The 15,372-nt window shown below is 41.2% G+C and overlaps 1 protein-coding gene across 1 annotated transcript in view; it reads right to left on the bottom strand.

Moving 5' to 3' along the window:
- Positions 1-15,372, bottom strand: part of usp43b (ubiquitin specific peptidase 43b) — an 87,229-nt gene that overhangs the window by 32,572 nt on the left and 39,285 nt on the right. Inside the window, exon 4 of the mRNA XM_028042534.1 lies at positions 5,038-5,130. Coding sequence (XP_027898335.1) covers positions 5,038-5,130 — 93 coding nt within the window. The remainder of the gene's footprint in view (positions 1-5,037; positions 5,131-15,372) is intronic.

The following is a 15,372-nucleotide window of genomic DNA, read 5'->3' on the forward strand; positions in this document are numbered from 1 at the left end:
CTCTTAGAGCTGAATATAAGGCAGGCTGTGTCCTACTGTAGAATCTGCTGGTATTCCAGCGGCGGGAGGTTAATACAGGTTAAGAAGTACAAAGTCTATAGAGTTGTTAAAAATTCAATGAGGACGTGAACGACATGAATTTCAATTCTAAAAGTAATTTTTTGCGCCAAGGTCACTTTAACTTTTCCCCGATCCAACGAGAGAAAAAACCCCATCTCACTTCCACTACAAAAGAGGCTTAATAATTACATTCTGCACGTCTTTCTCAGTTGAAAACTATTGGCGAAAATGCTACATTATGCCTCCAGATTTCCCAAAAAGAATATAGACTGATTTATTTTTCTAGATTTAAAACAGACACATATGTTTATATTTTCCCGTGCTGTTATTTGTTCTCCTGGTCATATTTTCACTCCGTTTCCTCCTTCCTGTGTTGCTCATTTCCTCGAGGACTCTGCGGTTGACGGTCTGACGCCTCACCAGCTGTAAAACCTCGGCTCAACAAGCTGCACAACAGGAGGACAGCAAGCCTCTCCTGAGTTGCCAGATTTGGTTGCAGTAATCCAGTCCTCCTCCGTTTCGTCTTCCAGACTCAATACCTCGATTTCAGCTCTCGCCTCTATAACTTCTATAGTTATCACTTCCTGGTTTAGAAATTACTTATTGGTCCGATCACTTATCAATACTCGGTTCATTACTAGGGATGTATCGATCCCTTTTTTCACTTCCGATAACAATAACGATATCTGAGGTTTAGTATCGGCCGATAACGATCCGATACAGAAAAACAGAGCTCATTTGACTAAAAGTGTTAATCTTTTTTCCAAACGCAAACATAAATGTACTGAATTGTAAATTTATTTTAGAACTCAGCACCAGTACAGCACTTAAATACAGCAATAGCTTCACGAGCTTGGTCAAACATGTAAAACTCAGCGCAACATAACAGCCAATGTAGAAATAAAAAAAAGAAACCGAAAAAAACAATAGGTTGACTACCTACCAAGCCTACTCTAAAACATCAGAACTTAGCTTAGTTAGTTTGTAATAAATATTGTCTATCACCTATTGGGTCACTGTGAGTTCATACATTTGAGTCACAAGGTCAAGCTCCTCAAAAATGAACGTTTGGTGGATTGACAATCAGTTTGGATTCATTTTTGTACCGAAACATTTTTCAGCTCCGTATCTTTGAGGAAGTTACGACTTGCCGCGCACTGCCGGTTTAAAAATCCTCCCACAAAAACTCAACGGGATCCGATCTGACGGTGTCATTCAATAACCCTGTGAAGTTTTCCTCTTTGAGTCAATACTTGGTGGAATTGCCCGAGAGCTGTAGGTTTTTACTCTTACTCTCTGACAGCGACGTTCTTTTTCTCCCGCGCTCGCGTGTAAGGAAGGTCCAACAGATGAACCCTCTTTCTGATCGGAGACGTCTACGCTTCGACGTGTGCGGCTGTGGGAGTTACTTGTAGATCCCTTGATGAGATGCCGGCATCGCTTTGCCTGGAGTCGTGTGCTGTCGGGCTCATTTTTGTCACTCGTTTTCTTCCATTTTCTGTATTTGCTCGAGTTTCACTGGGTGAGAGTGCGAGTATTTACAAAAGGGAGAGTCCGTCAAAGGCATGACAAAACTTTGATATAAGATAGTCAAGCAAAACATTAAAGAGTCCTTAATTTTGGGGTTATGTCTAAAGGTTATAAGGAGCTAGCATCTTGCAGCAGGTAACTCTCTTCATTTAGTAAAAACCCAGATTAGTTGTTCCTGGAGACTGAGACTAATGGCTAGTCCAAGAGGAACTTGGACTTCTGCATCTTCAAATGAGCTCCAATCTCAAAAATGCCTTATTGGTTAATTGGATTTGCTCTTTTGATTATTGAAGAGGATTCACGTACAATTTAACAGGTTTATTCAGTTCTAAACATGTTAGAAGCATCAGATTTGTGAATAATAACCAAAATAATCTCAATAATAAGTCTGGGTCTCATAAACTAAAGGCAGTGAACCCCATTCTATTTCATGTTAGGGTTGTGCTAAATAAACAGACTCCTAATGATGCCAACCTAGTGAATTATTTTGGTCATATGTCTAAAGGTGTGAATGGCTGTAAAGCCAGAGAGGCCCAGGCTGCAGTGTAGAAAGATGGAACCGTTAGCGTTAGCGGACCTAATGATTAGGATTAGCACTTCAGGGTTAGCTCAACCTACTTTTTAGTTAGCGGAATCATTGGCGGTCTAAAGTCTCCTACCTTAACTTTATCTCAACTTCTCGAGGAAGCAAAGTTCGATGAGCCCAGCCCCTTTTAGCCGTTAGCTTCCTCTTTATTCTGCTTTAATCTAATTCTAGTTTGTTTAAAGATTGAACTCTGATGCAGACCAAGAAAGTGAACTCTGGTCAGCCTAGAAACCTTCATTTTGGTTCAGTTGAAGTGAACTCTGACGCAATTTGATTGCAAAGAGTACTGGAAACTGCTCTCATAGCTTCCGGTACTACAGCATATGGCATTCTGGGTAAATACAACCAAAACAGCGCCAGCAGGAGAAATGGCTTGTCGTCTTTTGCCAACGACAAAAGATTCCTCTTTATGGAAAGAGGAATCCAGCAACCGCTAAAATCTCCCGCCACTCTGTTCTTGTTTACATTTCGTGAAGAAAGAGTTCAGAGTCTTCTTTACAGGTTTTTGTTTCAGTGGGTCTTGGTGCAGCGCCACCACAGGCGAGGAGCGGAACAGGTTTTACAAAAGGTGTCGCAGTTCGCTATCAGGTGTGAACACAAACTTAAACAGAAACAGAAAGAATCCTGGCGTGCGATGCATGCCAAATGATCTGAATTAAAAATAGCATGAAGCTCTCAGAGGACAGAGCCAACAGTTTGAACTCCTAACCGCGGTGAATGTTGGGCGAGGAACAAAGAGTGTGTGTTTTTGGCCTCGATGTACGTGAGCTGAACTGTTCTGCTTCAAAATACGCTTTAGAAGACAATCTGTTTAAACCCTTGGTCTCACCTTGGCTGCCATACATTGAAGAAAAAAGATGGAACTCTCAAAAGTGTCTCAGAATAAACAGGGATGTTAGTTTAAGTCTTACACCTGAATAAAAAGAGTAGAATCCCAGAGGGGAATGGCAAATTGGCAGAAAAAAATAAATCACCATGTGTGAAGCACGAGTAGAAGGGTTAAAATATTCTAAAAAGTAAAGAATCCATTAATGTTTTTGAACACTTTAACTAGTAATTTCCCTTTTGGCTCTAGCGAAAAGGATGCTACGTGTGTCGACGAAGGCCAGTGAGGGCGGCTCATCTGGCTCATTATGATTTATAACAGCTGCCCCAGCAGGTGCTTCTGTACGCCTCAGCAGCTCAGCCCCACAGGACGAGACGAGGAACAGAGCAAAACGCAGGAAAATATTTTATTAGTGTTGATACATTGGGTGGGTTAAGGTAAAAAAAAAAACTGGACTTCATCCAGTACCTTACAAAACTAGTCATGTCATTTTAAGGCCTCAAACTTCAATGTGCTCAATTATTTCACACGTCAGATCAACACACAGCTGTTCGGCATTGTGCAGTAGAAGAAGAAGATGCGTATGTGTTGCTATCAATGTCCTGTGCAAACAGCTGCCGCTGCATTTGCAGCTGCAAGTCAACCGGTGCTGCACATTTAGACTGAAATTTTTGTCCATCTGCCTTAGCAAAATAGTTTACGCTCAGTCAGAGTTGATGGAAAGTGTGAAACGTTTATGTCTTGCCACAGATTTCAAGTTTAATTTTAAATCAAGACTTTGGGTCATTTTATCAGCTGGATCTGGTTTGATCTGAGCCAGGGGTCTGCAGCCTTTGCAATCCTACGTTTAGCTAAATAAGACATGTTATGATTGGTGTTGAACTTTATGGAAAATTAACAAGAAAAAAAATAAAAAAGCACATAATTTCCAACTTAAATCACAAAAAAGATCTAATAATATCACTAGTATTTTTAATGTTATACTGTTGTGAAAAATCAATTTAATACACATAAAAAGCTCCCGCAAACAAACAGAATTTGTTATTAAATCCATATTTAAAACATTAGTTAATTCTTCATCATTTGAAGCCAGAGTTGCTAACATTCCTATGGTGGAAATGTTGATTATTATATTGATTTTTTACAGGCTGTATTTAGCTCCATTTTCCCATCAACTCTAACCGGCTTTGCTGTTGTTGATGAAAGGAAGCATGATGCTGCCATTTCACTGACAGAGGTGGTGGATGTGTGGACATTTTCCTCAGTGGCAGATGAATGGAAATCGGCAACTGGCTGCACTGGATTTAATTTAGGGGTATCGGAGTAAAATATTATTTTCAGATTTAGATTTTTATGTTCTACTTCCAGATTATGCTGATTTATGTTGCCCTTCCACACAAAAACCCACTAAAATTGATAGGTATAAATAAATTTAAATTTGAAGTTCTAACATGTAAAAATCTGGAGAAAAGAAAAAGAGAGAAAGGACTGAATAAATGTGCAAAGAACTCACTGTATGCCATTACACTTTTACACCTAGATTATTTTTTTCCCGTGCGCATGTGTGTGTGAATGCTTAAACGGACGCATAAACACAAAAGGAGAGTTTGAATGGAGCGTTTAAAAATGCCAGGATTTCCTGAGCAGGGCGAGCGCTCCCAACCTGCCACGGAGGATAACGTGGGTGTAGCGAAGTGAAGTTGAATGAAACATTGTTCCATCTTATTGTGAGGCTTTTCCTTTCCTGTACCAGCCCCGGCATCAGTGAGGAGCGCACAACCAAAGCACGAAGTTGCCCAGTCACTCTTCAGCTTGTGTTTGTTTATGTTTTCCTAAACCTTATAGAATTTTCTATTCCCACCTTTAGTCAAACTTTTCCCTCCTTGCAAAATATCCACCGCTATGAAAACACTCGGGTAATTCCTTAAAGAACTGATAGTTTCAGTTCCTTTCAACCCGTTAAGAGACCTTCACCTAACGCTGGTTGCATTTTCGAGCAGGCACGTAGATGCCAGCCTAAAGAGAGTCGGCTCACCTCGTCTGGCGGAGAGGGATGGGTAACGAGATGCAGAGGAAAGGGTCAAAGGTGTTGCTCTGTTTCAGGCAGTGGGGACACGTCAGGGAAGATCTGAGGGAAAGAACAGCAACAACAAAACAAAAACAAAACTTTATTTGATTTCTGAACCGACACACACAAAGAAACTTCTACTGGTTTAGGAGTTGAACTGTGAACGCGGTGAAAATGAAGCCGTTGTTCCGCCGCGATGCCTTGATCTGATAGTGAGAAAGGAAAACGATGAGTGATGCAACTGGTGATGAATCACAGAGGCAATGGATGTGAACGGAGCGGGTGGTGGGTGGAGGGGGGTAGGAATTAGTACAAGCTGCCCCCCTGGGGGGTGAAGAAGAGGGGTAGCGGGGTACCAGAAAAGGTTTCCATCTTGTTGCATCACTTTCTGTGAGAAGTGAAGGCAACTTTCCCTCTTTACATCTGAACGCACAGAAATGAATGAAAGCGCCAGAAATAACCTGTTAAATGATTTATGACAGTCGGGTAGTAATTTCAAGCCGTACGATAAAGTGTTAAGACTTTTTGGACATGAAATATAGAAAGCACATTGTTTCCACATTTTGTTATGTTACAACCACAAACATTCAATGTTTTTTGTTTTTTTTTAAATCTGGATTTTATGTAACAGATTAACACAAACTAAGTGGCCTAAAATGAATGGAGACCTAGCGCAGCGTCTTAAAGGGACGTGAACACAGTCTACCTTTATGCAAACAAAAAAAAGACAAAATTGACTTTTCATTTTTATAACAGAAAATATCAACATGGGCGACATGGCGTCAATCATTGTCATGAATTTTTGGCCTAACGCAAAGTCATGCAAAGTGTTAGACTCCTGGGTCAGCACATTGTAGAAGCAACTTTTACAGTGTGTCACTACCAGCTTTACACACATTTAAGGTGAAATTAAGGGTTGTCTTCATGTTTGAGTCGTTGGAAAATGTACCTCCAAACCCCAATAAATACATTGAACTTTGTAACAACACACAACGTGAAAATATTTAAGGGTTTTGACCACTTTTACAAGGCACCATATATTTTTTTTTTCCATTTTTTTCTCCGAAGAGTTTTTGCGGTGCTAGTGGCTTGTATTTTTTCAACAGTAGGCAGACAGGAAGGAGGGTGAGGAGAGAGGGGAAGACATGCGGTAAAGGTCGTCGGGACCGGGAGTCGAACCCGCGACGTCCGAGTCGAGGACTAAGGCCTCCAAACGTGGGGCGTGCTAACCCCCTGCGCCACCACAGCACGCCCTGTCGAGGCACCATATTTAATCAGAACCCCCATATATGAAGCTGTTGCTGAGCCGGACAGCTGCTGCGTCCTAGGTGCACAAAGGAGCGTGATAGGAGATCCTTCCTCCCAGCTGTTCGACTCTATCACCATCACTGATCCCAACAAAATCAATAAGTGTTTAGAATCCTGCTGGTATTTGCATAGTGTTTACTCATTTTTAAAAACACTCCTGGTGCTATTTGCATTTCTCTGTTTCTCATTTTTCACATATTGTAAATAGTCATGTTGTAATACACTAATACATGTCCATTTAAAAAAATATCCTACTCAGTTGCACATTCCTTGGACTGAAGTATAATATTTTAGATTATGCTATAATTTTGCCTTTACTCCACAGCATATTATTATTCCTAACTTGTTTTTTTTTATATATATATATTTTTTTTTAGATATTTTGATATATAATACAGCTCTGGAAAAATGAAGCGACCACTTAAACTGATCAATTTCTCTCCTTTGACCTTTCATAGGCACATGTTTGAGTAAAATGAACATTGTTCTTTATTCTATGAACTTCTGACAACATGTCTCCGAAATTCCAAGCAAAGATTTAGTATTTATTTGCAGAAAATGAGAAATGGACAAAATAATGGAAAAGATGCAGAGCGTTCAGACCTCAAATAATGCAAAGAAAACAAGTTCATATTCATTTAGAAACAACAATACTAATGTTTTCATTTGGGAAGAGTTCAGAAATCAATATTCGGTGTAATAACCCTGAGGAATATATACAGTATATATACAGTATATATATATCCCTTTTATTATAGCATAGCATTAGCATAATTCTTTAGATTTGCTTGTTTCTTTGTTGCTGTTACACTTGAATTTCCCCAAAGTGGGACAATAAGGGATATTTCTATTACTTTCTCTGTATTTGTTCTTCTACTTGATTGTTTAATTGGAAAAAGAAGTTTGTGACTCCTCAGGGCTACAATATGACTGAAAGTGGAACGACTGGGACTGGGACGTCCGCTCACACGGTCCGACTCCATATATTTCGCCTCTATGGTCGGACTGAAAACAGGAGCCCCAGTCACCCGCTTGGGAAGTGATATATCAATGGAATCAACAAGGGAGTGATGCATTTCCTCTGCTCCTGCATTTCACTTCCTAGACCAGGATCATGGGTGGTATAAATCTGGAGCTGTGGGGTGACGTAATGCACGGCCCACCATGCTGTACATAAAGTGAGGACAGGTGTGGAATGACCCGGCAGCAATAAAACACAGAGTGCAATTAATGTACATTGGGAGAATTGAGACTACAATAAAAACGTTTTTGACATCACAGTGAAAGACAGGAAATCATTTTGTTTAGAGAGCTGGTAGAAGCTTCTTTACAGGACATTTGTTATAAAAAAAAATACAGTAGGTTTGCAACATTTTCATGCAACTGTTTTATATATATATATATATAAAGAAACATGCTCTCTATCCAGTCGAGCAACTTCTTCTAACTTCTAACAAGCTGCTCAAAGAGAGCCATTGTCCTTTTATGCTCCAACTTTTAGCTCTGAAGAGAGCCTTGCAGCTCTCAAAAGAATTTCTTTCAAGTGAGGAAAAGAGTCGGCTCTATTTCCAGTCATCTGTGAGGTTTTTAATTGCTGGACAAGCAGTGAAATACTTGATTGCCTGTGAGGACTTCCTCCTGTACGTCCAGACAAAAGCATCCTTCAGAAAACTGGCGGCGGCTTCAGGAACGGATTTTTTCAGTTCTTTCAATGTTCCAGCTCAACATTCGAATTTTGTTTTTAACTATTTAAAGAAACTTTCTTCTTAGACGCTGTCATCCGCTATTGCTTCCATAAACAGTGCTTCGACAGCGTCTTGACGTCTTTCTTCTGTGCATGCGGGTCGCTTTGGGGTCATCAACCGCTCACACTGACGTCTGATTGTGGTCGCATTTAATTACTAGTATCAAAAAAAAAGAACGTAAAGTTAACTCTGTGAAACTGTCTAATCCAATTTAGGCGCTCTTTTTCTATCGCAGTTCTGGGACTAAAGGTATTAAAAAAGTATTAAAACTTCTGAAAGACCCATAAACACTTAGAAAATGTTAGATTTTCAATCAATGCCATAATATTTTCATTGCTCAGTCATCTATTCACCCAAACTTATGTTTTCAGCCTATATTGGAACATTGTAGCATAGCATTAGCATTATTCTTCAGATTTGCTTGTTTCTTCAGCAACAGGTCACACTGGACTTTTTTTTTGTCCGTCATTGTGACTGACGGTGTCAAAAAAGAAAAAAGAAAAAGTCATGTAATAGTTTTACCCGGCGATTTGTAAACGACGTTGACTCGGGCTATTCGGTCGCATTTACTTTTTATGTGGCTTAATTAATATTCAACAGGATGAGCAGAGAATCAAACTTTTTCTCCGCAGTGACAGAAAAAATAAGCAAAAAATAAAACACTGACTGTATCTCCCACAGTTACATATGAACAATGTAGTTAAACGGCTCCACTTAGTTTAGATCAGACGTAAAAAAAAGCTGACCTGGATCGAGGCCATAGACATTGTGTAATTTACTGCTATTGTTTTTAAAGACTATCATTTGAGTAAGCAGCCCTATTTCGCTTTTTGTTTAGCATATTTTAGCTCCATTTTGCTGCTTGTTGCACCCACAGGTTGAGTCAGGTGCACATCTTCTACCATGAGTGATTAAAAGGATCCCGGTTTTCCTTCAAAATGAAGCATAGGGGCGTGCTGTGGTGGCGCAGGGGGTTAGCACGCCCCACGTTTGGAGGCCTTAGTCGACGTCGCGGGTTCGACTCCCGGTCCCGACGACCTTTGCCGCATGTCTTCCTCACCCTCCTTCCTGTCTGCCTACTGTCGAAAAAATACGAGCCACTAGCACCGCAAAAACTCTTTTGAGAAAAAAAAAAAGAAGCATAATTACCTCCAAAATAAGTCGTTATTCTCAAAAATGTGCAAAAATTCTGTTTTAAACATGTAGCGCTAATATGCCATTGTTAATGTAAAAAATTCATCTTTTATACTGATTTAGAGGTCATGAGACTGATTTGTCATTGTAAGACTGGTTTACAATCCAAAATGCAGTTTAATGTATAATATCTTCACTACACATGACTTTCAAGCCATACGTACCAGTTAACGTAAGGACAATCATCGTCACGTCTCTGTTTACATCCAGTTCGTCGTCCACAGCTCCGTTTATTGTTACCTCGGTGTCGCTGGACACAAACTCTACTTAGAACAAGTAAGGTTTGACTTTGGAAAATTTGCTAGCCTGCTATGGTGTTTACAAAATGGCAGCTGCTACAGCAAATCCTTTGCCTCTTGTGGTGTCATCAACCAAAATACTCATAAAGAAGGATTAACAGATTTGTGGTTTTTAGAGAGCTTTCGAAAATCTTGGCATCTTTCTCAGATGTGTTTTTTGTTGAGTGTACATTTATAGTAAAAATCTACAGAATCAGACAGTTTATTAAATAATTCAACAGTCTATCCCTCGTCTTATTTTGCAATAGCAAAGAGAGCTTCATGCCTTTGTGGATCTTTACACAACGTAAATAACTTGATCAAATGTTTTTCTCCTTCTGACAGACGTACAGGGGGAGCAGATTGGGAGGAGGTAAATAAAGCTCTATTCAAGCAAACCCAGCTGACAAGGGCTCTGAGTGGATCTAACCCTCTTGGTAGAGTAGTAAGGCTGCCCCACGGATGTCTTATTTTCGCCAGGAAACAGTTAGTGTAACGGCCCTCCATGCATACAAATCTCACTCAGACTCCACTGAAACATAGATGTGCCCTGTCCAGCTCTAAAACACCAAAAGAGAGAGAAGACAAAAAAACAAAAAAAGAAAAGCGCCGACGGATGAGGTGATATTCCAGCGATGCTTTAATGGAGTAAGCGTGCCAAGGTTGAGAGGTTCGCGGCCCCCCGTCTGAGACGCAGCCATGCTGAAGAGACTGCGGGCGCGACGCTTTGCAGTGGCACAGATTTGAACTCGGCGGCACAACGCTCCGTTTACACATATTCATTCATTTATTTCATCAACGGGAGTGAAAAAAAAGGTCTTTGCTTCGGTAATTTGTGCTCAAGACGTAAACTGAAGAAAAATACTCATGGCCTACAAACGAGGTAAATAAATACAGCCTATTTGTGAGAAGCACAACAATATTTGACTGATTTGAAGAAAACAGCGGAGGGCATTTCAGGGAAATGTGCCACCAGAGTAAGACGAGATGCACTAAAGCCGCGGCGTGTCTGTAATCTGAAACACTTGGCTGCCCATCGCCTGGCTTCAGCGCAGTGAGCACCGCTTGACTGACACTTTCATATGACTGTGTACATTTTACAAAGCTCAAATATGTTGAGTATTTGCTAAATGTAGCTAAATGAAAGATTTCCATCTTTAAAACATGTCTTAAGATTCGCCATTAAAAGGGTAAAGAAGATTACATGTAGAGTGACTTGCGAAAGTAATCACATAGCCCCTGAAATGTTTCACCACCATGTTTCACCATGGGGTTGCTGCATTCAGGGTGATGTGGAGTGTTAGGATGCATTCACACCAGCACTGTTTAGTCCACTTTAATTGAAATGTAGTTTGTTTGCCGAGAAAGTCTGGTTCGCTTGGGGAGGTGTGAATGTGCAATCGAACTCTGATGCAGACCAAAAAAGCGTACTCTGGTCCAGGGGCGGAGCGGCGGGCCCCCGGCCCAGGCCTACAGGGGCCCGGATGGGAGGCAGACTTCAGGGATCCAACCTTAATCACGTCTGATGAGAGAAGGCAGGCCCTCTCCTGTTGAGTACAGAGTATGTAGGATTATACAGAACGGAGCCCCAGTAGATTATATAGTATTCTGCCCCAGTCATTGTTGACTCATGGTTGCTAAAAACTTTACAAGACCGACTGATTTTAGTGACATAGTGGGTGTAAAATATTGAATAAAATGTTGTGCTATATGACCGGCTTTATTTTCACTCTTACATTTAACTTTATGACACGCAAAATTACAAGTGGATCGTCCATATTGTCTCCAAGTGTATTCTGGGTAAAGCTTGTCACCAGCCGTCCACCATCATCAGTCACTTGGCAACAGATGGCAAACTGTTGACGCTGCCATCTTTAAAGGGCTGGAAATGCCGGACCGTGACGAAGGAAAAACAACATACCCTTCAGTTTCGTTTGGCCTGAGTGTAGTGCTCACCAGAGCAACCTGTGGCCTTTTATTAGCAGATTGCACCCACCTGTGTAAATCTCCGCCCACAACAGGAAGTCAACAAGAACATCAACAATAAGATTCAACACAAACTAGCTTGAGCATTTTTATGGATTAAGTTAACATAAGTGGAGCTCCATGGAGCGGCAAAATGAAAAGGATGGAAAAAAGCCAAAAACTGGACGCATGTTTTGTTTCTCGTCTTGGAGATGAACCGGACTTTTCTGTTAGCAGCAATTCAGACCCATCAAAACTGCCAGCCCAGCGAAGGAGCCGGACTAGTTACAGGTAGCAACTCTGACATTATTCACAAAGTGTGAGTTAACTGTAGACTGATTGTAAACTGTATCAGTCCAGCCGTCGAGCTTACATCCCCTTTTCTCTCTGTCGGCGGTACAGCGGTGATGTCAGGGACTGAAGGCTGAGTTATAGTCACTTTCAACAGTTCAGGTTGAGCGTCTTTGAGCCAAGACAGCAGTATGGCGTTTATAGTTAAGGTTTACATTGGAGCCGCCTGGAAGAGCATCTTCCAGATCGTCCAGTTTGTGTGAACGGCGGCGCGCGTGATCCGCGCCGAGTTACAAAGATCCAGAGGTACACGAGGTGCTGCGACACGCTGCACATGCGGCGCGTGCCTCAGCGTACCAGCTTCAACGTGCCCTGCTGCAGGGTGGTTCAACGAGTCAACCAGGCTTCAGGCTCTAAGTTGAAATTGATAAAGTGTCAAAATGCAAAATGATCCGAACCCATCCGTGGTTCTGAACTGATTTGAATTTGTGTTGTTTCATCATTAGTGACCAGCAGCCTGATGTTTCTGTTGTTCTCTTGGTTTGTTGTACTTCATGTCAGATGGATTTCAGAATGACACAGTCTCTCTCTGTGGTGGTGAAACTTGTAAGCTCCGCTGTTGCGGGCATGTCTATGTTGTAAAGTTAAGAGCATCATCATGACTTTATGATATTATTTGGGTATAAAGGGCCCGGTCATTAGCCCCGCCCCCCAGCCCGACGCCGACTTGTTTCGCTAGCACTCTGGTCCATCTACAAACCTGTTCTCAGTTTGGTTGCAGTGGCTCGAAAGGCATATGTGAATGTCAAGCGGACCAGAGACCAGAAACAGACAATAGAGCAGGGCATTCTGGGTAAATATAAGCAGAAAACCTGGGAGAAATGCCTTGTCTTCTTTTGCCAACAACGACAGAGAAATCCTACAGCCGCTAGAATCTGACGCTACTCCACTTTTTACATTTTATAAAAAACTAAGGTGACTTCATGTCTTCTTCAGTGGTTTCCATGTTGTATCTTTCAGTGGTTCTTGGTGCAGTGACACCACAGGTGAGGAGGGGAACAGGTTTCAAAGGTTTGGATCGTTTCACACAGTCCAGTGAAAGCGAATCTCACCAGCTAAAAATGTCGCAATTTTGGTCATCAAACCGAGTCTACCGGACTACCAGGCGTGAAAACAACCCGAGTTTAGGCCAGTACTTTGACCATGTCATTCAAACACATGGATATGCTTAGGTCTGAATCGTCCATTGTAGCATAAGTCTATTTCATGTTGGCCTAATAGGTTAATTTGGTCTAATTTGCCCAGAGCACTCCACATGTTCACTGTGCCCCATACTAGATCAAGGGGTATAAATACATAAGTGTTGACAGAAAATATTTGCATTTTATAACAGAAAAATCAACACATTTCACTAAATAAATCGTAAATCTAAAGAAAAATGTAAAAATCCCATACGACCTGGTCCATATTATGACGGCATAAAACAAATTAAGATGAAATACCGCTTGGCTCCTCTAGCTTTGGCTGTGATTTGACATGCTTGGGCATGTTTAATGGCTGCGATGACTCTACACTGGACAAACTGGGCTATTACAGGAATAAATCTCCAGTCCGTCAACTCCAGACATTGCCTCACGCTGGACACTGCATGGAGAAGCGTTACACAAGCGGAGGGAAGCGGGACACAAGTCAAGAAGTGTTTGATCCAAGTCGATTCCTGGTGATGTCTGGTATTTATTTTCACCCAGCTCGATACATGTTGTCTACAGGTTTTTTTTGTTTTGTTGTTGTATTCTTAAAACAGACTCTGACTCTCTCTGCTCCACCTCACCCACTCTCCTTGGCTGGGACAGCGTTTGAGTGGGAGCCGGGAGGCGCAGATTTTGCCTGCAAGCCTGCTAATTGTGCTCGTTGCTGTGTAAGACACACCCCGACGTGTCAGCGCTGAAACATTTGACAGCGGGGTTGGCAATTAAGAGCCGCGCTCCAACAGATGTATTACTGGTAGTCACACGGAGCTGTCAATTTCCCGAGGAATTAGCAGATGGAAGGCGGCGCAGAGAAGCAGGGATATTAGCTGCTCTGCGTAGAAGGGCTGCAAACCTTTGTCAGATCAGATCCAACATTGTCATAATTGGTCAGCTTCTTGAATGGTTTATTGGATAAACTGTTCAGCGGGATGAGTTGTCAGCAATAGAAGGTGAATATAAGAAAGATGTCACCTACAGCACCTCTCAAAGGGCTGTGTGAGGTTTTTGAGGTGTAAAAAAAAATTTGACTGCTTAGAACATTTTCTACTTTTTTATTTGGCATATCTAGCATGCAACTGAAAAACAAAAACGCATCTGAAATAACCTGGTTGCGTAAGTGTGCACATCACCCCGAGACACATAATTTTCTGAAGCAAATTTTGATTCGACTTCAGCATAACGTGTTTCTGGGTACATAACAGTTGCAGTTTATGGAGAATCTAATGAAGTTGAAGTGAAGTTCAGCTGTCTTCGTTGGACAGTTCAACATTTTTGATTTTATTAAAACCCTAATGATGAAAACCCAGTTGAGATCAAGATCTCTTTCACAAGTGTGGCCAAGAAAGGCATCAGCACACGTCATCATAACAAGAAAACAGAAATAACAAAAATAGACAAAGAATTATGGAAATGACAACAAGTTGTTGTACAATAATATCACTGTACAAAAGTGTCAGTCAGGAGATGAGTGTAAAAAAAAGCATTGTCCACATAAGGTGGTATACACACATGGGTTAATCCGCTAATAGCGGAGCTGATTTTTCATTTAGCGCTTCAGCTAACTTGGAAAACATGTAGCTTAGCTTTGCCTAAAGTAATGTTTCCGCATAAATTCTAAAGCGCTAGTTTACCATCGTCATTTCGTTAAATTAGCTCAACAACTATAAAACTAAAACCATGAATGAAGGGTCTGTTCTCTCAGAGTTTGCTTGGGCCTGAACCCATTTGGGTTCCCTTTGTAAGATTCTGGCTGGGAGGGCGTGTGCTTAAGGTGTGCCTTTGCCGATACCTTTTTCAGACAGATATCCCTTCATTTTCAAGACAGTAATTCAGTCACTGAACTATGATTTAAAATAGATTATACCAGAAAATATTAAATGAACTAAAATAGAAGAAAAATTGTCCCTCTGTAACAGATTGACACCGGTAGATAAGCTGTGCAAAGATTTGGTAAAGATAACATGGAAAAATGTTAATAACATACACTAGTTGAAGGTACATAAGGACTTGGCTTGCCAAATCGTTAATCAGTGTCTTCCCATAAGAACCTTCCTATACAGGAGGAATTGTACAAGGAGCCCCCAATGCCCGAGGGCCCAATGCGAGGACGAGGAAACAACCAGACATTTGTTCTGGGGATGCTCATTTGCACAAAAGGTATGGACTTTAATGTTGCCTTGGCTACAGGATTTGCGAAAGGAGGATTTATCCTATGGATTGATTGCTTATGGACTAATGAAAGATGACTGGGAGAAAAATGACTTCCTCTGG

The sequence above is a fragment of the Xiphophorus couchianus genome, chromosome 16 (genome assembly GCF_001444195.1).
Source record: "Xiphophorus couchianus chromosome 16, X_couchianus-1.0, whole genome shotgun sequence".
Lineage (NCBI taxonomy): Eukaryota > Metazoa > Chordata > Actinopteri > Cyprinodontiformes > Poeciliidae > Xiphophorus > Xiphophorus couchianus.